This window comes from Stegodyphus dumicola, chromosome 6 (genome assembly GCF_044657685.1).
Source record: "Stegodyphus dumicola isolate Sdum_Otavi_A_Nest chromosome 6, ASM4465768v1".
NCBI lineage: Eukaryota > Metazoa > Arthropoda > Arachnida > Araneae > Eresidae > Stegodyphus > Stegodyphus dumicola.
The window spans coordinates 67,238,378-67,265,597 of NC_140773.1; the positions used below are offsets into that span (position 1 = coordinate 67,238,378).

The 27,220-nt window shown below is 33.3% G+C and overlaps 1 protein-coding gene across 1 annotated transcript in view; it reads left to right on the plus strand.

Moving 5' to 3' along the window:
• The window catches only part of LOC118187503 (myotubularin-related protein 10), an 82,652-nt gene that overhangs the window by 32,381 nt on the left and 23,051 nt on the right, over nucleotides 1-27,220 (plus strand). The window contains exons 8-12 of the mRNA XM_085818467.1: nucleotides 5,100-5,187; nucleotides 7,324-7,412; nucleotides 7,665-7,795; nucleotides 8,861-9,007; nucleotides 13,822-13,994. Coding sequence (XP_085674593.1) covers nucleotides 5,100-5,187; nucleotides 7,324-7,412; nucleotides 7,665-7,795; nucleotides 8,861-9,007; nucleotides 13,822-13,994 — 628 coding nt within the window. The remainder of the gene's footprint in view (nucleotides 1-5,099; nucleotides 5,188-7,323; nucleotides 7,413-7,664; nucleotides 7,796-8,860; nucleotides 9,008-13,821; nucleotides 13,995-27,220) is intronic.

Consider the following 27,220-nt stretch of genomic DNA (forward strand, 5'->3'; position numbering starts at 1 on the left):
AAAAATTTTATTGACAAGTTAGTCGGTATTCTCGACACAGCAATTACAGGGCTTGAACAGTGGAACTTTGTAATTGAACAAGAAATTATGTCTGATAGAATTAAAGAGAAAATATTAGCACAAAAAACAAAGCAGTTTAAACAATGTACATTCAAAGAAATGTTTAATAAAGGAAACAAATAAATGCAGTCAAAAGTCTTTAGTCCGGACTCGTCGGGACTTCGGCGATTCCGGATTATCGGTTTTTCCGGATTATAGATCGTCGATTTAAATCTGGTAAGCTGACATGCATAAATTATAAAATTAAAAATATGAAACCATAATTTATGAAATAAAGAGCAATTATGACCTAAAGGGTATCAAAATTTACAAAAAAAAAGCTTAATATTTATTTGTTTACTTTACTAAACATTTCTTTCAGCGCACACATGCGTAAAGCATACATTACGTATACTTGAAATTAGAAAATTGCAACCAGAAAACTATTTGATGTGTATTCATGATATTTATAATGACGACGAATTTGATTTAAATCATATCAAAGACGGAGTACATTGAGATGAAATACTACATTATAAGCCGAATAAAATAAAAACATCTGCCTTGAAGATAAGGATAGTGCCGATAGATCAACCAGTTCATTGTGTGCTGCGACGCCCCCCCTCCCCCGCAGAGCAGCGTGAAATTGGATAACCAGATTTCGGAATGGTTATCGAAACAAAGGATATGCCCTTATCCATTTTTTTGCAGCATTTCCACTTTTTGTTTGATGGACATCAAACATGCTTTCACTTTGTAGATCCTTTGGCAGCTCCAGAATCGGAAATTCTTTTTGACATAATCAAAAGTTCAAGCTTACTTTTATAAAATTACTCTAACAGTCTGCAAGAAATAATACGCCGGATCCAATTAGAAGATTAAGGAACAATGCAGTCTGCAACATTAACTGAAATAGATAATTAGATAATTTTAGCTTAGCTTATACCGTCCATTATACATTAAACGCACATGCATAAATGTATTATGCGCATGCACAGAAAGTTTGTAGCTTTGAGGTCCGGATTATAGATCATTCCAGATTATGGAGTTCTGGATTAAAGATTTTTGACTGTATTAAGTTTTTTTTTTTTTTTTTTTTTTTTTTTGTAAATTTGGATACCCTTTAGATCATAATTGCTCTTTATTTCATAAATTATGGTTTCATATTTTTAATTTTATAATTTCTGCATTCTATCTTACCAGAATTAAATTGATGATCTATAATCTGGAAAAAGCCCTAATCTGGAGTTGCCGAAGTCCCGACGAGTCCGGATTACGGACTTTGTACTATATTAAAGTCTTTATCAGGTGATGTTTTTAATGGGAAAGTACTCAATAACAAAAATGTTAGTACAGTAGAAGACCAGAAAAGATAAATCATAATATTTAGACTAAAAGTGCTAAATAAATCAGAACATTAAGGACATATACAATAAAGGCATATGAAAAAATCACATTGCTAGAGCATTATATATATAAAGTAATTAAAAATAAATTAAACAGCCTATGACTTTGCTAAAGCTGCAAATTAATAAACCAATAATTCATAATAAGAAAACAGGGTTCGTAGCGGTCCTTACAAGTGCTTATAAGTCCTTATATTTGAAAATAAAATATAAAGGCCCTTATAGGTGCTTACTTTTTCTTTAAAGCCCTTATTTTTTTATTTTTAGTGCTTATTTTTTGCTTTTAGTGCTTTTTTTTTTAATGAACGCACATCCCCCCCGTACCAAAGCCGAAACTAAATAAACAACTTTTCTTCCTTATATGCGTCAGATGGTGAACCATACTCCCGGAAATAGCTTTTCCCCCTTTCTCTGCATTAACGTAACCTATGGTGCGCGCGAGAGTACAGATAGGTGCACGTCATTCTATTGGTCAAAGAATTGCGAAAACCGTAGAAAATTCCGGTACATTCGGTAGTCTTTTCCTTCCACCCAAATACTACACACGTTTGAATTTCTATCAAGATTTTAATAATTTACATTCATTTTCCGCGTGGTCAGTTCATATTCGTGTTTATTATGATCATTATGCTTACTATATTCTGAGCATATGTATGAATATTTATAATAATATAGTTGCAGTAGCTGTTGAAGTGTAGATAAACTTCCAAAAATGGGTTTATTTTTACACAGATTAGCTTTCTAAGGAATAATATTCGGAATGGCCTAAATAAAAGGAAAGTAATCGATAGTCAGAATAATTTCTTTCTTTCTTTCTTCTTTTTTTTTTTTCCCCCAATACATTATACAGTACGGAGGATGGGAGGTTCTCCCCTTTCTCCGCAAAATCGCTAATTATTGAAGCAGCGGACTTTTTTTTTTTTTTTTTTTGTCACTGTCCAATCTGGATTGGATAGGACTAAAAGTTTTGCGGTCTACCCAACCCAAGCGAAGAATGATTCTATTCCAGAAATTTAACGGTCTGTTCAAAATTCGAATCAAAAACACCCCAGATTAGTAAGTCTCTTTCTTTTCCTTTATTTAGTTCTTTATTCGAATACCGGCAGCTGTTGATTCCGATTGCGTAATATCACGTATGGAAGAATTACGCCGCACGTATTGCGCAATAACGTTTGCGGTCTTTTGCAGAGATAATTAATTTTGATGTTCAGTCTGAGCTTTATTTCTGAACATTTAAGTTTTACTGTTCTTTCTAAGCAGAATATTTCTCAGTTCCATTGGTCAATTTTTATATGATGCACATATCGAAATGTCAAAATCATGTATTAGCCGAGAAATCTAAAGAACGGCTACTATCTCCAGCTCCCTCCTCTTTTTCCAGTTACACTCGACTATACGGAATATTCGGCAATTTCCTAGTATGCGGGTTAGTTAAGCTTTTACTGTTAAAGGATGACTGAAGCAATTTTCCGTCTCCTGATTTCAGAAATGTTCCTCTTTTTTACTTAAATTACTTTGCTTGGAATGTATGTTAAGGGAAAACTGTTATGCAATGAAAATTTAGAAAATGTTCAGAATTTTGATTTAAGTTAAATTATTTAAATATTAATATGAGTGGAAAAATAAATTCTATTTATTATTAGGTGCCAAGCGAATACAGTTAATATGGCTTATTACTATTTATTTTCTATATTTTGAACTGAAATTTCATCATTAAATCTTGTAATATAGTTTAGTTCTGCATAGTTTTTTTTTTTTCTCACATTGAAAACTAATTCTGTAAATTGAACTGTCATTTAAAATTTTAAAAAAAAGTTTAATTGTTTTCCATGGTTGAGGTAATGCTCATTCTCTTAATAAATATTGCATTGCTAATATTTTAAATTGCAAGTCTAATTTTTCTTTTAAGGTTATGCAGTTGTGTATAATGTAATTAGACAGGTGCTTATTTTTTTTCTTAAAGTGTGCTTGAAAAGTGCTTATAGGTGCTTATTTTTTGAACTAAAATGTGGCTATGAACCCTGGAAAACTTTCCACATACCATCTCCAAGGAACACAAATTCAATTTAAAACCATGAATGAAAGAATTTTGTGGTCAGAATTTAAATATTTTAAATAGTAATTTCAACTTGTATAAAAATCTGCTAAGAAAAATCTTTAATCCCAAAAAAATCAAAACCAAAATTAAATTTTAAAAAATGAAAAAGTAACTGCTGTCATTGATTGTGGATTAATCGACTTATCAAGGGGATAAATCAATCTGTCATCAATTAGCAACAACTAAAATAAGAGTGTGTTTCATCTGACTTCCAAGTAAATTGAATTTGTGTTCCTTGGAGATGGCATATGGAAAGTTTTCTTATTATAAATTATTATGAATTATATATATATATATATATTTTTTTTTTTTACATATTTCAAGCATTTTTCTAATAAAATTTTGTTGTAAAACTTTATGGTGCTCCAGAGAAAGGTGGTTTTTTTTATTTATTTTTTTTTTTTATTTTTTTTTTTTTTAATTGAATAGTCATAATCTCTTGCTCTGTGGCACAGCTCTGTTGTTCTTAAATTTAAGATATTTAAGGTATTTTTTTACCATGTTCCAAACTTTCATTAAACGATATTTTCTCACTCCTATCAAATTCACTGTGTGAGTGTCACAATTGTTTTCTTGCTGTGTTAAGTTCAAAACATAATAATTTCATCATTGGTCATCTGATATGCTAGTGTTTGCTCATCTATACACATCACCCATTCAATGATATCTTCTTGCAAAACCTTCTCATTTGTGCATCTTTTAAGATACAGAAGCAATTCTTTTGCTTTAATCTTTGCTGCACTGATCCTAAAACCAGAAAATTCTCTGTCATTGCCCTCAGTTTCAATAAACAGAGAACATGGCCATACATTATGCCACCTATTTACTAATGGCGTTTAGGAAACAGAATTCCATGATTCTGCTAATAAATAGATGCAGTTCCTGATGGTGATTTTTTTTAAATATATAATCAGAATAAAAGGGTCACTTGAAAGAATGTTTTTCAGAAATTCCTGATTTTAAGTGGCATTTAATACTGTGTATTATGTCTTGGTCAGTTCATTGGATCAATGATGTAGTATTTGGGGGCAAAAGAAGGGCCATGACATTTTCACATGTTAAAAATGATTGCATCTGGATGTAGAGAGCAGTTGTCCAATCTTGAAAATATTCCAACCTGTCCATTGGACAATTTTAAATATCAATTTATCAATTAAATATTTTTGCCATCTGTTTAAGTCAGATTTTATCCTGAAAAGGAATTTTTGTATTTCAGTTAGTAAAACATTCTAATATTTTATTGCTTGGACATTTTTGATATTGTGTTAAAACTTTAATATCTCTTTGCTGTGTCATGCACAGTATTGGTGAAGATTCTTTATCTTATTTTTAAAAATTCTATAACTGAAAGCATATGTCTAGGATTCAATATTTAAGAAAATAAAATATGTAGCTATTTTTCTAAATATTCGTTATATCTAAGGATATTTAGAAATAAAGCAATTTAGTGTTGAAATAATTAGATGATTTAATGGCCCTCATAATTTATTATTAAAACTTTCTTACTTTATATATCTATATATGACATGATTATAGTTATGATGTTTGTAATTTAGTCTTCCAGAATCATTTGTGGTGCCTTCAATTTTGCTTGATATGAATTTAAGTAAAACTGCTCCTCACTTTGCTGGTCACAGAGTTCCTGTAAGTACATCTTTGTTTTGATATATAAATTGCAAAATATATCTTATTTGTGCATATTTAATGTTGTTTAAAAAATGCATGTTAAGCCAATTGTTCATTCAGTCATTTAAAAATGGTAAAATAAGTAACCAGTAGAAAATTTAAAACAAAATTAGGGGGGAAAAGTAATAAAATATGGATTTCGAATGTGTAGTATGCATGCAAAGAAATTCTAAATTATGAAGATAATGAAGTATTTTGGGAATTCTGTTTGTGAAATAGCAGTTTGAGGGTAGGGGACAGGAAATGGTTGATTTGAATATTTCTGAAATAGAAATGCACTTTTTTAAATTAAATTCTGATTATGAATGAAGCATTTATTTCTGATTGTACTAATTAACTAACATTTCTTTTTCTCATTTCTCATAGTTGCTAATTTTATTTAAGTAGTGTGCTGATTTGATTTATAAATAGCAAATCATCAAATTTTAATAAATGATAAGAAATAATGAGACAATATGTTTGCCAGTGCACTTTATTATTTGTAGTTCCATGAGTTCTTTTTTTATTTCAGTTATTCAGTTTCCAGGTCTCTGAGAGCAGAAAATTCAACTTCAGATGTGCCCTTGCAGATAGACTGTAAATGTCTCAAACAATTTTCTAACTGAGCTTGGATATTACATATTTGTTTAGATAAATTACCTAAATCAGTGACAATCAATTGCTGCATGCAATTGGGCCGCATGTAGCATTTGAGATATTTTCTGCGAGCCACAGCTGAGTAAACAAACCAGCTGCTAGGCTGCATTTTGAGTCTAGTATATGAAAGTGGTGATTTAGCCATAAATTTTAAAGACTTTTTAAGCTGTTATAGGAAGTACAGAAGTTATGAAAACATTTTTTCAGTATTGGGCTTGTGTTTGAATCTCGGAGAAACTGTGGATATTTGTAACTCTGTTTTTGTGCTCTATTACTTAAAATTTCCATTTATTGAAGAAAAATGTTATTCCATTCTTTTCCACGAAAATGTTTTGTGAGATTTATACTTGTGTTACCTGATTCATATTAGTTGTTATCACTATACATGTTTCTGTTTCAAAATGTTAGATTTTTGTGTCTTCATAATCAGTATATCCACTAAAATTTATACAGTTTCTTATTAAGTAAATTTTGAAATAGCTCTTAAAAGAAAATTTTGGGGGAATATTACTTTTTTAAGACTGAATCAATAAAAAAATTATAATGTTCATTTAGAAACAAGGAGGGGGCAAATAAAATGTGTTATACAGTACAAAGTCTGTAAAGTCTGGATGTCCATTATCCGGAATGATCTATAATCCGGACCTCAAAGCCACAAACTTTTTTTTTTTTTTTTTTTTGTGTGTGTGTGTGTGTGTGTATGCTTTATGCATGTACGCATGCACGTTGGGAGGATGTTTCTCCAGATACATTAAAAAATGCTTAACATAGTTTATGGCCAGCTACCATATTTCATGGTGAAGACAATGAAGATGATAGCTGCGAATTTGAAGTTTTCGGACATTGCAAACTAAAGGTGAAATTTTCCAGTTATTGGATTTTGTAAAGAAATGTGGAGAAGCGGTAATAAATGAGGATGATATAACAGAAGTTTTTCATTGCGACGATAATGCCCCAATCATCAATCAATTAACGGACAGTGAAATCTGTAATTGACAAGTTAGTTGATATTCTTGACACAGCAATTTCAGGACTTGAACAGTGGAACTTTGTAACTGAACAAAAAATTGTGTCTGTTTATAGAATTAAAAAGAAAGTATTAGCACAAAAAACGAAGCAACTTAAACAACTTACATGAAAAGAAATGTTTAATAAAGTAAACAAATAAATATTAAGCTTTTTATTGTAAATTTTGATACCCTTTAGATCATAATTGCTCTTTATTTTGTAAATTACGGTTTCATATTTTTAATTGTATAATTTCTACATGCCATCTTACCAGATTTTAAATTGATGATCTATAATCCGGAATCGACGAAGTCCTGATGAATACGGATTACAGACTTTGTACCATAGTGTAAATATATAAAAAGATAAAATCCAATCTGAGAACTTGTTTTGAGATATTTTTTCTTTTCTATTTTATATATACAAATTCATTTTTAATGTTTTTAACAGACTTGGAGTTGGGGATTACCGTCCGGTGCCTCAGTGGTTCGAATGGCTGCTTTAGATCCAAGTATATCAGATAGTCGACAGAAAGATGTGTAAGTTTTCTATCTAATTTATGAGAAATTAAATTTTAAATAATTTTTAGCAATAATTGCATAAAATACTGGAAACAAGTACACACTTTTTTAGCCAGTCAGAATATAGCATAAACAAAACATATGTGTAAACTGCCATTTAATGGACAATTACTTGCCATCCACTTCAGAGATTATTGATTCCCTGTATATAATAATGTATATTTATTATTCTGTTTTCTGAGACTGAAAATAAACATTTATTTTTTGTAGAATGATTGATGCCATTAGCAGAGCAAGCCCTCGTCAGCTGCCTGTTCGTATTTTCAATTTGGATGAGACTTGCCCTAGTTATAGAGATGTACAGAGTAGTTTCTTAAAACTAAAAGACCTTTGTGCATTAAGTAAGTTTTCTGATGTAATTTATTTGGGGGGGGGGTTAAAGCATGGATTGAAAATTTCTTTGTAAGTTAGTTATATATGTTAAATATAGGTAGATTTTTCAATATACAATTCAGGGAATTACTGTTTGTTTTAATGCAGTTTGATTTTTTGGTGTTTCTTCATCAACCATGAAGGTTGGCAAATGTCCCACCAAACTGATACGACTTATTCTAGTAGAAATTTGGAACAAACAGCTTGAACAGCCCATACCTTTGAAAAACAATGTTGCATGCTATTCTATGAAAGGTTCAAAATGCAATGGAAAGACAAAGAAGCATCAATTAACATACTCTTTTTTAATTGTACTTACTTATTGAAATTTAATTGAGGTTGCATAAAACTGAGATGAAGATCTTATGAGTGTTTTGGGATGTCATACTTACTGGTCCATTACTGGCTGTAGATCACAGTGTTTGGCAACAGTTTCTATTTGCTGAAAATGATTGATGTGAAAGTTTGTAAGTACTGATTTTTTTTAAATCCTAGTACTTGTAATATTTATCATCATCAATGTTCATTTTTATTTTGTATATATTATTTTCATTTGAATGTTATTATTTGCTGTTTAATTTGATTTAAAAGTTATTTTTAGTTAATTGAAGTGAGAGAGACCTCATATAATTTAATATTAGCCAACCTTTTGATTTCTAGTTTATAAATAAATAATTAACAAGTGCATTAAAATTTTTCAGCCATTTGTGCATTAACAGAGTTTTTTTTTTTTTGTTTAGTTTTTTTTTTTTTTTTTTTTTTTTTTTTTTTTTTTTTTAATAAAAAGGTTTTTAAAATTAAATTCTCCTGTCCAATCATTTTTAAATTTTGTGGCATCCAAGATTAACTGTATTGAGATATGAACATTTTTTTTAATGATTCTGTAGGGAAAACTAAAAAGTAAAGTAAATAGACTTGTGTAATGCACTTTCAAATGAGCAGGGACACCTCTGATCCGGAAAAGAGAGAAAACAGCCACAAGTTAACTGTTAATGATGTTAATTCTAAATGAATGCCTTTTTTACTATTTCTAGGTACACCTAATGAATTCTGGGAAACAGACAGTAATTACCTCAGTAAACTGGACTCAACAAAATGGCTTCATCACATTTCTTCATGCCTGAATATTACTTTAGAAGCTACAAAGTGCATTCTTGAAAATACAACTGTCATTTTCTCAGGTGTGAAGTTATATAAATGTTATGTATATTTAATCACCAGCAATACAAAATACATTTGCGGGTAATTTATAAACTTAAAAAACTTGCTATAAAAATTAGATAGATTGCTATAAAAATAGATTTTTAATTTTTAATTAATTGCATATTTTAATTTCAGAACAGAAATGTTATTTCAGTTATTTAGTATAATTTTGATAATCTTTTATAATATAGTGTGGTAATTGGCTGCTTTAATTATCAGACCACATGTTAATTTGATTTTTTTTAGCTTTCTTAGTGTTGCAATTCATCTGTAGTATTTATTTATTTATGTATTTTTCCTTATTCTCTCTGTTTAAATACTTTAATTCACAATGATTCTAAATAAAAAGACAAATTTTATTGAAAAGCCTTGATAAAAAGTTCAAAGCATTTCAAGCCTTTATTCAGGAGTCTATTATTTAATCAAAACCTTAGTAGTTCTTAGATCATATTTAGTTTTATTTAACCCCTTCGAGCCAGGTAGCAAAAACGCGCACTTGTCGCGGATGCCGGCAGTGTCTTACGCGAGCATCTCTCCAGGGCCGGGGGCTTTTTTGCTACTAAGCCTATAAATCCATGAAATTTCTGAAGCATAAACGCATTGTTTAATAATGCTCTATAGAGTATTTAAATGGCTTATGCTTTATAGATATTTATATATATATATATATATATACTTTAATTACCTTATTTCTTGTTTAAATGCGTATTTTACACATTTTATTTTAATTACTCACCATTTTATGACTTTTAACATTATACATCTGAAAACTAAATATATTACTTAAAATTCTCTTTTCGTATGAAAAATTTGAAAACAGGGATCTACACAGTCCTATGTTACATTCCTTGCACTCGTAATAACACATTTGCCGTTTTGGAGGATTTTTCCGGGAATGTGAACAAACGAAGCATCGTCGTCTCATTTTCTTATCAGTCTCTTCTGAACAAAGTTTTGGAAAACATCTTTCAGTTAATTTTTTAGAATCAATATCTGAAATATTTTGCATCATTTCTGTTATTTCATGCTCTGTTAAACATTTTTGACGCTTCAACATTGCAACAATAAAAACAGGAAGAATTCACGTCTAACAAGATCTAATTATTTTCTAAAAACTGAACTGTAAACCGAAATACTCAACGCTTTAGTGCATATAAATCTTCTACTTACAATAAACAACTACCAGGCGCGAATAAAATGCGATTTAAAGAGACGTCATAAATCACGCCATTCGGAAACATTTAGTTCCTCGTTTGTTTATATAATCAAAAATACGTGTATGTGAGTCATGCTTCTCTCATTTCGAGTAGAAGGTCTAATGTACATGTATCTGAAACCATATGGACATACAGTGCCATCTTGTGGCAGAAATTATAGTTTCTAAAACGTTCCAGGATACTGGCACAAATACGTGACAGTCGGTAGTAAATGGGAAAATGCTCTGGCACGCCTGCGTGTCGGCTGGGAGGTGAGTGTGTTCGTTGCTGGCACGTAGACGTGACAGTCGGCACGAAGGGGTTAACAGTAATTATTCTTTGTTTTTAAGTATTATTTTCCAAAGCTTTTTAAATGCATCTTTATATCATAATATATGACGAGGAATTATCCATATATATTTTTGCTGTTATTCCATTATATGATCAAATTCCATTAAGCCACAATTAAAAAAAATGTATTTAGTGCATATTGACACAAAGACAGCTCTTGGTTTAGTGTATGAAATATTGTAACATTATAACTTAAAATGCAGTAAAAAATCTTTTCAAAGTAATTTATAGTTTTTTTTTTTTTTTTTTTTTTTTTTTTTAAGATTTGCGAATGGGTCATTTACTTGCTTCATTCCATTTGTCTTATTAAGATTTAACAAAGCAGATTCATGAAATATTTGGCAAGGCTACAAATATTCTAGAAAGTAATTCATCTTGTCATCATTTGATATGATTAAATTCTCTAAATGTTTAGCTAATGTTTGAAAATACCATCGTCATTGATTTCTTCAAAATAATTATGCCAAAAAAAATCAGGTTATTGTAAAGAACATTGTATTATTTTTTACCTTAAAGCCTTTTCACAATTTTGCTTCTTTTTTAGCCAGTTTAACTAAAATTTTTATTCAATAAAATGGAGTTACTTTCGGCTCCCCATTTTTGTACTTATTGCTTTTGTACTTATTGTATACCTTCAATTGGTTCTAAAAAAGGATGGATCTCATATATAATTGTGTCTTTCAGGGCTGGTCAATGACAAACGAGCACTTATAGTTTGCACTAGGTTCAATTCCTGGTGAACATGCTGTCTATTTGAGGCTTTATTCAAGTGTGATGTGACGCCAGGCCGGGCTTAAGTCTTCCTTAAAAGTGTTCCTTCTGTTGCAGATTGCCATTTTATGCCTTAGTATAACTCAGTTAATAAGAAAAAAATTCCTTATAATAAATCTTGTTACTTATTCAAAATTTGCACCTTTTTATCATAAATTTTCCAATTCAATTTTGCTTCTAATATACGCTCGTGTGCAAAATTAAGAAAATTTGGCAATTATGTCTATTTTTGCAAAACATTTTGAACCAAACATACTAATTATGCCACCAAAGAATTATGCAAATATTGTGTCAAACATGTAAGCATACATGTGCCTGTTTGTGAAAGAGAAGATATAAGCGCACAAGTGTTTTTCAGCAGTTTGTGTGCTCGTACTCTTTCTCAACGTTTACCGTGTTTCTTGCAGAGTTGGGTAAATTTTATAAGGTATCAGGTAACATTGTAGTCACAAATTTATGGAAGACAGAATGAGATGGAGAATGGTCAGTAGATTGGAGGCAGACTATTCAGAAAGGCAAGTGACTACTTAGCTCAATGTAACACCAAGTGTCATCTGCTATTTGTGGAAACAGTTTCAGGACACTGGATCTGCATATCAAGAAGACCTAGACACGCTCAACAAAGATCCACAAAAATGAATGAGGATTGTTATTTGGCGTTTTGTGCATGGCATCACAACTGCTGCAGCTTCACAGCTCTCATGTGAGCTGTGTGCTGCCACTGGAACCCAAATTTCATGGGGTCAATACTTGCCCAAAGGCTTCATAAGGCTATATGCCAAAAAGATCTGCTGTTTGCATCCTGCTCACTGCAGTACACAAGAGTGCATGTTTAATATAGTGCAGACGATATGCATCTTGATCAGACTTCAATGGAGCACTGTGCTTTTTACAGATGAGTCAAGATTCAGCCTGGACACTGATTCTTGGGGTACCTATATCTGGAGAGAGCTTGGAACATGATGCCTTCACTCCATCAGCAGGGAAAAAGTTCATTACAGTTGTGGATGTGTAATGGTTTGGGCAAGCATTATGTTGGATGGCCACACACTTCTGCATGTGTTTGACAAAAGCTTCCTGACTTCTGTAAGATATAGAGAGGAGATCTTAGAGCCCTGTGTTCAACTTTTTAGGGGCACAGTTGGTCCTGGATTCCTGTTCATGAACGACATAGGGCTCAGCTGGTCGACAACGACTGGAAAAAGAAGGGTATTTTTGCATGGATTGGCTAGCCAGATTTCCTGACCTTAACCATATAGTGCATGTCTGAGACACTCTTCTGAAAGCAATTTCATCTTGCCATCCCCCTCTGAGAACTAACCTGACATTGAAAATTGCCTTGCTACTGGAGTGGGATTGACTGCCACAGAGACTCCTCAACTGCCTCCAGTTCAGTATGTTGTCATGCTACACAACCTGCCTGCCTGTGAGAGGGAACCATATTCCATGTTAGACTTCTTTTCAGTTTGATATCGCAACAGGGGTTTTGGACATCCCTGTTGTATGAGCTTTACTTATAATAATGTGCACATAAGATAATTGACTTGTACATCTCTTCTGTTATAAATGTATATTGATACTGAATTCTACTAAAATCTGTTCATTAGTTTTTCAAAAATTTGGTATAAAGTACAAAATTCTCTTAATTTTGCACATGAGTATATATATATATATCTTGAATACCTATTTTGATGTGCTAAAACAGGACTGTGGTGGGATCCAAAAATTTTTTTAACTGGTTTGCTACATAAATAAGCAATAAAAACAGCCACCAAATGGCAATAAATTGCTTAAATAAATAGTGCAATTTATTTTTAACAATTAGTACAAATTTACTGAATTACAGTGAAACTTGCTGGAGCTCTGATACTCATGCATATACACAATAAAAATTACAACTTCAACCTAGAGGTGCATTTATGATCTTGCATAAATTGCAATTACAAAGAGGCTCTTAAATCACTTTTCAGATCCTTTTTTTAACAAAATAGTGGTACAAAAAGCAAATAGGCATACCCTGTATTTAAAGATAAATAGACCAAAAACTTTAGGTAAAATATGCCCACATATCATAAATCTTTGTCTCGCCTCAGCTTTTGAAATTATTGGGACACATTCTATGATGAAATTGTACTGTACATGGATTATTTATATTCTGGGTTGGCTATGAATTGATATCATTTCTAATTTTATGATATATTAGTTAATTTAATATTTATACAGTATTTATGTGGTATAAATTATTTGGGAAAGCTGAAAAGTTTTCAGGTATGAATTAAATGTTGATTGTCTCTTCAATTCATTCTGTGGGTGTCCTATTTTCAAAAAGTGGCAGGAGTTGTATATAAATTTTTCTGTGTAAAATAGAAAACTTTAGTTATTCTATTTATAGAAATGTTAATTTATAGAGTTACAATCCTGATGTAACTCATAAATATCCTTAAGTTTCTAAAATTATAATTTATATTGTTTAGAACATGAAGGAAGAGATTTAAGTGCAATCCTGTCAAGTCTTGTTCAAATTATTTTGGATCCCTTGTATCATACTATTACTGGGTTTGAACTGCTTATTCAAAAAGAATGGGTTGCTTTGGGTCATCCATTCACAGAAAGACATCGTCTGATAAGTGGATGTGAAGGAGAAGAGGTAACTATATCTATGTTTTCTATGCTGCTTATTCTAAATTATCATTTGTGCAGAATATTTAATAATTTCAAATGACTGTAATTTCATAGTGAACCTCATATCTCTGAACCTTGAAATTAGTTTAAACTATGTTAAGCCTGAGAGTATCCGATACACTTAGGCAAAAACACATTTATGATATACGTAATGTTTTAAAGCATAGATGAAGGAATCTGGTACTTTGATTTTTGGTCTCCAAAGATTCTTTATTGTGTAGCCAGAGGGATGAATTCACAAACCAAAAACCTTCAGATAGGGCCATTTTGAAACAGAATTGTATTGCAAGATAATTCACAAATTTCTGGTCTCCAAGATATTTTTTAATCATAGTTGAATGCAGTAATTTCCATGTACATGGGTTTTACAGTATGACGGTATTTTACATGAGTAAGCCTAGCAACAAAACGTCTTGCCAGAAGGAAAGCTTAAGCGAAAGTGGACACCGCAATTCAAAGGAAGAAAGGAGGGAGCCAAAGGTTTCAGTTCTGAGTTAAAAAAAAGTTTTGGTTTACAATTATTTTGATTGGGCAAAAGGTATCTGCATTAAGCATTACGTAACATGAAAAGGTCTCGAATTTGGGAGAACAGATGAATTTAGGGGGAGAGCATGAAATCTAAAATCGTTAATTTCAAAATCGCCAATTATTTTTAATGCAACTATCATATTTTGTTATATCTTACATATACAGGGTGTCCCAAAATGACTGCATAAACTCTGCACAGATAGATTCCTCCTTGGGAGTACATAAAAACTGCCCAAAGAAGCGTTCCTGTACAATCCATAGTTTACAAGAAAAATACGAAAAACAAAGTATGTTGTAAAAGGCCAGTGCAAGAAAAAATGCTTTATTGGACATATCAACAACAGTTTTGGCATATCTTTCCAGATGTTAATGTTTAAAACATTCGCCGCACAAATCGCGTCATGCATGCGCACATGCTGTGGAATTACGTTAAGCCACCGTTGAACTGGTATTTAAAAGGCTGCATCTTGCAGCTACCGGTAGTCTTCATATGGTAGCCATGTATTCCCTTCATCACTGCTGCGACATGTACACGACCGATGTAATGGAAACGCCTTACGAACTGCTAGGGAGTATGCCTGTCGATATCCGTCCCGCCGTCCTCCCAATGTCAACATCATCCATAGGCTTAACGACAGACTATGAAATACGGAAAGTGTCTTGCCACCAGCAAATCTTCACGATACTGGAGGACTGCAGAGCGGCCTGACGGTAGCACAGGCGAGTGCAATACTGCAGCGGGTAGAAGAGACGCTCGAGGTAAGCACACGTGCATTAGCCCGTGAGATGACTTCGAGTAAAAGTACTGTGCATAGGCTTGTATGGTCTGAGAGGCTACACCCATTTCAGTACACAACCGTGCAAGGTCTGAAACCAGATGACTTTCAGAAACGCGTAGCATTCTGTGAATGGCTGTCACAGCAAAAGAACACAGATAATGGTTTCATTGCACATATCCTGTGGACCGATGAATCATGTTTCACTCATGATGGTGTATTCAACCATTACAACAGCCATATGTGGTCCCAGGTCAGTCCGCATGCAATCCGGCCATAGAAACATAAAAAATGTTGGTCTCTTAACATGTGGGCTGGCATACTCGGAGATCGCCTGTTTGGACCATATCTGTTGCCTGAACGGCTCTCGGGACAGTCATACTTGGTGTTTCTCAATGAGGTCTTAACCGAGTTCCTCGATGACATACCATTAGTGGCAATACAGGGACTTTGGTTCCAGCATTGGGGCTCTGGTGCATTTTTGTGCTCCTGTACATGGTTGGCTGGATATGGAATACCCCGGGTGCTAGATCAGACGTGGGGGGTGTCTGGTTCCATGGCCGCCACATTCACCAGATCTTACACCGTTGGATTTTTTCCTATGGGGCCATCTCAAGGAACTGGTGTATCAAGTGTAGTGACAACACCAATGTACTTAGTCGCTCGTCTGCATGCTACTTGTACTTTGGTGGACCCCACGATGCTGCAACGTGTGATGATAAGCCATTCCACAGCGTGCTCAAGCCTGCCTCAACATGCACGGCGGACGCTTTGAACATCTGCTTTAAATTGTGCATATACTGCTGTTGATATGTTTAATAAAGTGTTTTTTCTGGCACCGGCAGTGATGTCATACTTTGTTTTTCGTATTTTTCTCGTAAACTATGGATCATGCAGAGTTTATGCGGTTGTTTTGGGACACCCTGTATATGTGATATTTTAAGGCTTAGGTGAAGGCATGAAGAAGATGTTAACAAAACTGAATTGTAGAATCACCGTCTTTATTTTTACACATCTCAAATCATCTTTTTGGTACACAAATGACTTTTTAGTCATCGTTGAATACAATAATTTTTATATGCACAGGTAAAAAGATGCAACGTCATTTCAGGCAGGAAAGCAGAAGCGGTGCAAAGTTGTTTGCATAGTAGAAGTCAGGAAGAAATGAGTGTAGTTTCTCACGAAGCTGAATTTGTATTGTATAGGTGCATATGTGAATCTAAGCCATGATTGGTTAATTTTACTTTTAGTTACCTTTTTCAAGCAGGGTGGTAGGAACATCTGTAGAGGTGTTTTATTATTATTATTTTATTGGACAACACATTTAATTACATTAAATTTATATGCATTTTCACAACTCAGTTCGCTTCCTCTGAAGAAACATATTTCATCCGTCTTTAAATCCATCACCATCCTCTGTTCACTTCATCTCACAGCCAACTGCCAAAATGAAAACATCAAAGAGAATCAACAGTTTCAACTTGAGCACCATCTTTCATCATCAGTTGGACCACATTCTTTTGGCCTTCTTGTTTTCAACTGGTCCTCCAGGCAACGCTGCAAATACCAAAATAAAAATATAAAAACAAAACAGAAAAGATAATAGCATGTCTGGAAATGAAGGTTAAACATTTTTAGAGTCCTTGATAGTCTTTCAGCTCCAAGAATGACAAAAGAGCAAAATTATCTTAAAGCTTCATTTGCTATAGAAACAGTAGTTAATGTCTTTACCCACATGTTCTTCATCTTTTAGGCATCTTTTCCTTCTTCTTTAGATGTGTTTCTTTTCATCGTTAGTCTTTCCTTTTCATGGTACGGGTAATTTTTTTTGTTAGTTTTTGCCTTTATACAAAAAATATACAATTCATTTCTTTTTGTTTTACAGTTTATTTTAATCTTCTTTTCTCTGTATTCATTTAGCAATTATTCCATGGTTTTAGAAATTCAGCTGGCTACATGTGTGTTTTCTCCTTTAACTTTAGTTAATCTGTTTGGTTCAAGATACTTTGATTTTAATTTCAAATGCCACCCAAATTGCATTCTTTTTATAGCTACCAATTCTTTGATGTTGTAAAGTCTTGGTTGATCTTCTCTTCTTCTTAAATTATATGTTTTTTTTTTTTCTTCTTGAATTTTTAATAGTTTTTACTTCACATGCTTTCTAAGTTCATCCCTTTTAGCTTTAACATTCGCTTGAAATTCAGCTTTAGTCATTTCAATTAATTTGTCAGTACCTTTAGCATTCATCTTTGTACCAAAGAGCAATTCAGAGGGTGTAGTATCTATACTTTGCTGATATGTCAAGTTAATAGCATGCTGCAGTTCATTTGTATTTTTGTGCCATTGAGATGGATTTTCTTAAGATAACTTTAAAAGAATTTATGTAATATTCTGATTGATTCATTCAACTTGGCCATTGATTCTAGGCAGGCTGGTAATTTGTTTGGTATAAAATGTGATGAGTTACAAAAGATAATGGCGCTGGTTCCAAAATAAAACTAACTAAGTAGGCCACACAAATATTTAATTATTTACATAATGTACAAAGTTACAAGTTAGGTGCTCCATTAGCACAGACAAAGTGGAACAAGCGAACGCACCATAGGTGTGCTGCGTACGTTCTTCAACAACCAACTCAACTAAATTTGGCTCCTCTCACAAGAAGGTGCTATATTAAACCAAACATTCTGGCCCCCATTGAAACAAGTTTCAATAATGCCATAAAAGTTTTACAATCAAATTCAAATTTAGACATACATATGAAAAACGCAATGAAATGCAATTTAATGCAAATTATTTCAATTACAGAACAGTAATCGGCAAATTCGCTGAAGGTGAATACTATATCTCTATCCGAGATTATTTGGTAAATGAGTTGTCTCATAGCTCATAAGTAAACCCTCTTTCCCAACTATGAGTATTTTCTTTGATGGCTGTAAATGTATTAATTAAAAAGTAATAAATAGTATAGAACTATTATCAACCTAAATTGCTGAATTTTTTAGCAGGAAAGCACAAATTTAAGCAATTGAAACAAAAATTGAGAAAACAAAATGGAAATAAAACTAAATTAATAGAATAATGAAACAAAATTTGCATGATATTAAATAATAGTTGATAATTCTTTGGCGTTTATCAGAATCCCTTGTATCTCAATGAATTATCAACAAAATCACTCTGAATTATTTTGGATGAATTCTAAAACTAATCAGAGAATCCTTTAAATTTTAAATAATGACATGAAAATAAATCAATATAAAATGGAATGCATTTAAAAAATTAACATTTTGAAAAACTTTAAATTCTTTAAATTAACAGTTAATTAAGTTAATTTTTAAAATGTTTAAACTTTCTTTAAAAAATTTTAATTAAAAAATGCATGAATCAGTGCAGCCATTCAAAATGATGCCCACCCATACCATGATTTCACCACCATTGTACTGATGACTTTCACAGATATTTTCAGCCTTAATGTGTTTTGCTCCCTTCAGATTGTAAAAACCAAACTCTTTGTTAAATAGACCATAGCTCCAGTCCGTGATATTCCAATCATGGTGATCACTGCAACGGGGCACATATTGGAGCCTGAGTTACTAGGATGCAAATCAAGGATTTCCTTGCATGCACTTTTCTTTTATGCAGCCTGTTACTCATGGTATTTATGTTAGATTATGATCTCATGGATAGTCAAGTTCCTGTAGCTGCAGCAAACTCCTTTGTAATCTGGGCTGGCATCAGCCCAAATTGTTGTTCATTTCTTTTAAGGACAAATACTGCTCCTGAGAGTTTGTTAAGGCATTTTTTGACTTGCATCATGTGTTTTTAAAACATTTAAGATTCTTAACATGGCGCTTTTGGCTGTTTTTAGGTGTTAACAAACTTTTCAGTGTCTGTCCTCCATCTGCTCTCCCAGTAGTATGCCATTTCTCACAATATATCAGGTCCCATCTTAGAGAAATGTTTTACTTTCTTGTATAAAGTAAAGGAATGTAATTGGGAAAAAATATTCAGTTGTCATATTTCAATGAATATCCATTTTGACCATTCCCAAATCAGTGTGGGTGATTCCCCCCCCCCATAACATTTGTATGAACAGACAGAATAAAGGATTTTTTTTTTTTTTTCCCAAAAATGTACTGTAACATGGATTCAGAAGGAATTTTTTCATGATGTATGAGCATATGTATATGTGTATGTAGGTATGTATCTCACATAGGTATGTATGTATGTATCTCGCATAGCTCAAAAACAATTAGCTGTGGCGTTTCAAAATTTTGTATATGGGACTGCTATAACTTCTATTTGTGTGCCTCCTTTTTTATTGCAATCAGCGGTACTAAATGTGTATATAATACTTATGTATATATATCGATACAAATTTTGTACATCAATAGATAATTTTAGTGAAATTATATGTGAAATTGTTGTATTTCTTTTGTATAATGAATATGAAAATCTAAAGGAGTGAAGCTTGCCTGAAAAGTAAGAATACAGGGGCAAGTCTATGTAACTTTGTGTAAATGGCTGCCTTACTAAATTGGTGAGATTTTGCCAAGTTGGCAGCAGTTTTGGTGACTAATTTTTGCCACCAAATTTTTCAAGAATTCATCAAACTTGGCAACCATTTGTTGACATTTTGGTCCTGCCCCTATATCACTGTAATAGGTATTGTAATTCATGTTCTATGTAGCTGTAACGGTAATTTTGCCCTTACATACCTTCCATTAATTTCAAGAAGCATAAAGCATTAGAAATATCTCAGTGGCTGAATGAAAACTGTATAAGGCTGGAGAGAGCATCTGCCCTGAATTATTGTTGTTGTGAGTTGTTAGTTCCTAGCAATTTTCGAGGATTGAAAGCTTTGCCTTTTAAATGCATTTTGCATTGCATTATGTTTAATGTTCTTAGTAGTTTGAAGTATAATTACTGATTGTACCATATGATATTGTGAAGAGTTATACGACTGTTTTTGTGAAAAGTTCCAGAACTGTGAACTGTTTCTTTTGATAAAATAAATTTCATGAATCTAATGCCAGAGTTGTGTGCATTCAATCTATTATGAACCCATATGCATGCAACAATATATATAGTAATGATTTTAAAATGTGTAAATGAAGACACTGGGACTTTAACAGCTTTCGATATTGCATGGATGACTGAGAAGACTGAAGTGGCTTGAAGGTGGCTGAGTGGAAAAGCATGAGGACGCATTTAGCACAACAGATTTTGAAGAATCACAAATCTTTATTTTTTAATGCATATCAAATCATCCTTTTTCAGACTATTTCTTAATTATATTTGAATACAGTAAATTCTATTTTGAATTACGACATCATCTTAAGCAAGTAAGTGGCAGCAGCATGGATGAAAAGCGTCTTGCCAGCAGGAGAGCTTATGCGAAAAAGAGGAAGAGTGTCATAGTACTTCAGGAGAAGAAGGTTGGGAGTAGGAAAAGTTTTAGTTCAGAGTTTTGGTTACAATTATTTTGATTGGACAAGAGGTATATGCATTAAAATGTTACATATTATAGAAAAATCTGAAACCTGGGAGAAAAGAGGAACCCAGGGGTTGATCACCAAATTTAGAATGTTAATTTTGAGGTCGCCAGTTATTTTTTAAAACAGCTATCATATTTTGTGTTATCTTACATATATGTACCTACTCCCTTACCCGGCTTAAAAGTATTTACCTCATCTTTATTTTCAGTCGTTGGTCGTTATCATGAAAATATTCATGTTTTGATAGTTTCAAATTTAAAAATTTAATTTTAAATTTTAGGCAACTGACAAAATCGAACTGCATACATAATAATAGTTTATATATGTAATTAGTCTAACAATACTTAATATTAGTCTATTGTTGTAAACTTGTAACAATATTTAATACCAATTTGTTGTTGCAGGAAAAGTCTATATATATATATAAAAATGAATGTGTGCCTGTCTGTCTGTACTCGATAGATTCAAAACCATACATCCAATCACCGTGAAAATTTGGGAAATTATTAGGTATATCCCTAGGAAGGTTTTTGAAAATTTTTTTTAAAATCAGAGTTGGGGTTCTAGGTGCTCTCGGACAAATATCCCAAAGATATCAAAATAACATTTAATTAGTAATATTTGTTAAATGTGTAACCATGAATAAATTGAAAAATTAAATTTTTACCCATTAAAAATTTAATAATTTGCTCATAGAATTTACTTTTATAAAACAAATTAAACTGTAAAAAATAACATACCCATAATAACAGTTGTAATAAAAATAAAAATATAAATCACAAGGTAAGTAAAATATCAAATCGTTCTATTTATATTTTTTCAATTATTCTTTGAATATTACAAATTATATTAAAATTTAAAAAGTTTTAAATATATAAATTGTGTTTCCTTTGAGATTTCAACAAATTAATTTAAATTACAAAAAAACAACATTAATGCATTTGACAATCAAATTTTTGCCAGCAAATTCTAATAAATACAAAAATGCAGTAAAAAAACTTTTGCAGTTATTAATACGTGAATAAATAAAAATATTATTGATTTCCAGCTGAAGAAAATAATTGGAAATACGTTTTGTTTAACCCCACAATTATGCCACCAAAGCGAAGTGCTATTGGTCGATCTACAAATCAAGCAAAAAGGAAAAGAGAAGAACGAGCTTCAGAAACAAGTGAGCAGAGAAAAATTAGGCAAGAAAGAGATCAAGATCACATTGCTCTTGCTCAAGCTTCAGAAACAAGTGAGCAGAGACAAGCTAGGCAAAAACGAGATCGAGTTCACACTGCTCTTGCTCGATCGTTAGAAACGAGTGAACAGAGGCAAGCAAGGCAGCAAAGGAATCAAATTTGCAGGACACAGACAAGACGAATGATACATACTGATTTGAATTTATGTGGTTTCAATTGCAATCCTCCTTACAATTACAGTCTTCATCCAAGTGTAATTATTGGGAAAATGGATTAAAAGTGTATGTATTGTGGTGCTCAAAAATTTAAAAATGAAACACCAGGTATGTGTTGTGCAGGTGGAAAAATAAAGTTATCAGACTTGCGTTCACCACCTGAACCATTATTAACTTTAGTATCAGGTGAAACAAGTCAATCAAAAAAACTTTTGAAAAATGTACGCAAGTACAATTCATGCTTCCAAATGACATCATTCGGAGCAACGAAAATTGTTAGCGCAAATTATATGCCAACATATAAAGTACAAGGGCAAATTTATCACCATGTTGGATCACTACTGCCCTTGCCAAATGCTGATCACAGATATCTTCATATATTTTATGGGAAATACTGATGAACAAATCAACAGACGGTGTCAACTGAATATGAGTACTAAACGAGAGATTGTCGCTGAATTACAAAATTTGTTTGAACAACATAATGAATTAATTAAATTATTTAAAACCGCCATTGAACAAATGCCATCTGATGATTATAAAGGCAGATAAAACACCTATTGGTCAACATCGAATACTATTCAACACACCAACAATCGATGAAGTGACAATTGCCATAGTTGGTGAAGAATTTAATTCTCGCGATATCATTCTTCATCGTAGAAATGGTGATGTCCAGCAAGTATCAGAAACGTATCATTCATATGATGCATTACAATATCCCATTCTATTTTGGCAAGGAGAGGATGAATATCATTTTAATATTAATATGAGAAATCCTACAACTAATGTGGACATTAACAAAAAAGGTCAGTGCTATGAATTATTATGCATATCGAACGATGATTTGTGAGAATGCTGATAATCATATATTGAGAAATGTAGACAATTATTTCATCAATACATTGTTGACATCTATGCAAAAATAGAAAATGAGAGACTCCTCTACATACGACTAAATCAAGTGAAATTGCATTCTGAAGAGTACATCCATTTGCATCATGCAGTTCTAAATGATGGCAATCTCAGTGAATTAGGGAAAATGATCATTTTACCATCCACATTTACAGGCATCCTAAGACACATGCATGAATATGCACAAGATGCAATGACGTACGTTTGTGCATATGGTTGTCCAGATTTTTTCATCAAATTTACATGCAACCCAGCATGGGATGAAATAAAGGAGCTTTGATTAACTGGACAATCACCATGAGATCGTCGTGATATTTCTGCACGTGTATTTAAACAAAAATTAAAATCTTTAATAGTTTTTATTGTCAAACACCATGTATTTGGAGAGATGCACTGTTGGATGTATTCCATTGAATGGCAAAAAAGAGGTTTACCACATGCGCATATTTTAATATTGATGATGGAAAAGATAACACCAAACAGAATTGATGAAATCATCTGTGCAGCAATACCAGACATTGAAATTGATAAAGACTTGCACAATATTGTCTAAAAAAATATGATTCATGGTCCATGTGGCTAGCTAAATAATAATTCACCATGTGTGTCAGATGGAAAGTGCACAAAGCAGTATCCTAGAGACTTTCTTGCTGAAACTATTACAAGCAATGATGGATATCCACTCTATTGACGATGATCTACCAAAGATGGTGGAAAATCCATTAAACTAAAAGTACTCAAGAATACTATTGATGTTGATAATCATTGGGTAGTTCCATATTCTCCATTACTGCTAAAAACGTATAATGCACACATAAATGTTGAGTACTGCAATTCAGTGAAAGCTATAAAATATATTTGCAAATATGTGAACAAAGAAAGCGATATGGCAGTGTTTGGAGTGGAAAATACAACTGCATCTAACGATGAAGTCACCCAATATCAACTGGGACGCTACATAAGTAGCAGTGAGGCTGTATGGCGTATTTTATCATTTTCCATTCATGAGTGATATCCAACGGTTTTTCGTTTAGCAGTACATCTTGAAAATGGACAGCGTGTGTATCTTACATAAAAAAATGTACGTGCATGAGCAATGTCACAACTGCCAACAACATTAAATGAATTTTTCACATTATGTAGAAATGATACCTTAGCAAGGACACTACTGTACTCTGAAGTACCAACTTATTTTACATGGAATACATCAACAAGAAAATTTCAGCATCATAAACAAGTTAGAGCAGTACAAGGACGTCTGTACACTGTACATCCAAATAATGCAGAATACTTTTACCTAAGATTATTATTAATCAATGTTCGTGGACCAACATCTTTCCAAGAATTAAAAACAGTCAATGGCCATGTGTGTGCTACATTTAGTGAGGCTTGCCAGAAATTAAGATGCTCATTGGGATATTTCACTCGCTGATGCTTCTGATACAGCTCAACCACAGCAGATACGTACACTATTTTCCATCATACTAACTACATGTTTTCCGGCTAATCCAAAGGATCTTTGGGAAAAATACAAGGGGTGATCAAATGAAAAGGTACGAAACAATACGGTGGGTATGAATGTAGACTTTATTCAAAATATACACCATAGGCCTAAGCACAACGATTCCACTGATGAACAAACCACAGGATTCCTTGTTCCCAGAATTCCTGTGGCCATGACGAGACCCAGGTCTTCACAGCATCATTGAGAACGTCGTCCGAGTTGAAGCGCTTCCCTTTCAGGGGTTTATTTAGTGGACCAAACACATGGAAATCGCAGGGCAACATGTCCTTACTGTAGAGCAGATTGTCCAACGTCTCCCACTTGAACTTGGCCAGTTCCATGTGTGTGACTCTGGAGACGTGTGGACGTGGTTATCATGGAGCAGAGTCCCACCCTCCGTGAGCAGCCCTGTTTTTTTTTTTTTGTTTTTGATGGACCTGCGTAGGAGTTGGAATGTCTCACAGTACACATTGAAGTTAATGGGCTTTCTGTGCTCGAGCAATTCCACAAGTAGTGGACCTTGAACGTCGAAAAAGACGGTGAGCAACACCTTGCCTGCTGACAGCACAGCTTTGAACTTTTTAGGGGGATGTGACGACGCATGCTTTCACTGCATGCTGTCCCACTTTGTCTCTGGCTCGTAGTGATGATGGCACCAGGTCTCATCACCTATGACGATCCGCTCCATGAAAGCGGGGTCTTCCTGATACCAAAACAGATGTTGCAGTGCTAGCCATATACGCAGTTCCTTTTGCTGGTCGGTGAGCTGCTCTGGAACCCAAACAACACACACCTTCCGATATCACAACCTGTCGTGAACAATTGTCCACATGGTCCATAGCTGACATCCAACTTCACCGCCAACATTCGGGATGTGACACGCCGATCACTTCTCACTAAGTCTTCCACCTTGTTGATGAGATCGCTCGTGATGACAGTGTTTGCCTGGCCTGGTCTCGGGTCATCAACCACACTCTCACGGCCTGCAGGAAAACGGTCACTCCATTTTCTGACAGACTTGTCAGAGACACATTTCTCCCTGTAAACTGTCTCCATCCAGCGATGAATAGCTGACAGTTTCTCACTTCCGCTGCCAGAAATCGGATAACACCTCGCTGCTCCTCAGTCGCCGAATTTTGCAACGCGAACGATATCCTGTCCTCATACGGACTGCCGCATCATTTGGCCGCCACTTTTGATAAAAGCCTCTGCTCTCTCCTGCGCATGCGGACGCCCGTGTATGCTCCGATCCCAATCAGAGACTCCAATCGCATCCTGAGATATCTCGCTACGTTCTCCCATGGCGGATTATGCAAATATTTAACTGTTACGTTTTACGTTGTTTCGTACCTTTTCATTTGATCACCCCTTGTATAAAGATTATATGAGTGAAGACATTTTACATCACATGCGTAGAATAAATGCTAATCCCAACATTCAGTTTACATCAAATATATACAATGAAGCATTTATTTTAATTGAAGATGTATGTTTGACAATAGCGTACAAATCACTCATAGCATAGGGAATGATTGCTCCAAATAGATCTGGTAATGACATTTTCGATCGTGATATGCAACGAGAAACACACTTCAATGTTAACGAATTACAAACATTTGTTCGAATTAATCTGCCGAAATTGGTGTTAGAACAACGAACAGCACATGACACAATTATAAATGCAATATCTAACAAGAGTTGTTGTTCATATTTCTTAGATGCACCTGGAGGCACTGGCAAAACTTTTCTTATTTCAATTATTCTGGCAGCTATAAGATCACGAAATAATATTGCACTTGCTATTGCATCATCTGGTATTGCAGCAACTCTTTTGGGCGGTGGTCGAACACCACATTCAGCATTGATATTGCAATTAAATATGCAGAGATAACTGAAACTCCAACATGTAATATTAGCAAATATTCTGGGATGGGAAAAGTGCTAAGATCATGTCAGCTTGTAATATGGGATGAATGCACCATGGCACACAGGAAATCATTGAAAGCACTCAATCGCACATTAAAGGATTTGAGAGGAAATGAACAGCTCTTTGGTGGTGCACTCATTTTGCTAGCTGGTGATTTTCGACAAACTCTACCAGTTATACCACGTTCAACACCTGCAGATGAATTGAATGCATGTCTCAAATCATCAGTGTTATGGCAGTATGTGGAGAAAATATCTTTAAAGACCAATATGCGTGTTCAATTACAAGAAAATGAATCTTTTGAATGATTTGCAAAACAATTGTTAGATATTGGGAATAGTAAAATGGAAATGGACAAATCCACACACTGTATTACATTACCAGAAAACTTTTGTCACATTGTAAAATCCACTGATGAATTGATTGCCAAAGTTTTTCCAAATTTATCGCAGAATTATAAAAATAATCAATGGGTTAGTGAGCATGCTATATTAGCAGCCAAAGACATTGATGTGAATTTAATAAACTACACAATTCAAAATAAAATACCTGATGAAGAAACAACATATAAATCCATAGATGCTGTTGTCAATCACGATGAATCAGTTAATTATCCATTAGAATTTTTAAATTCATTGGAT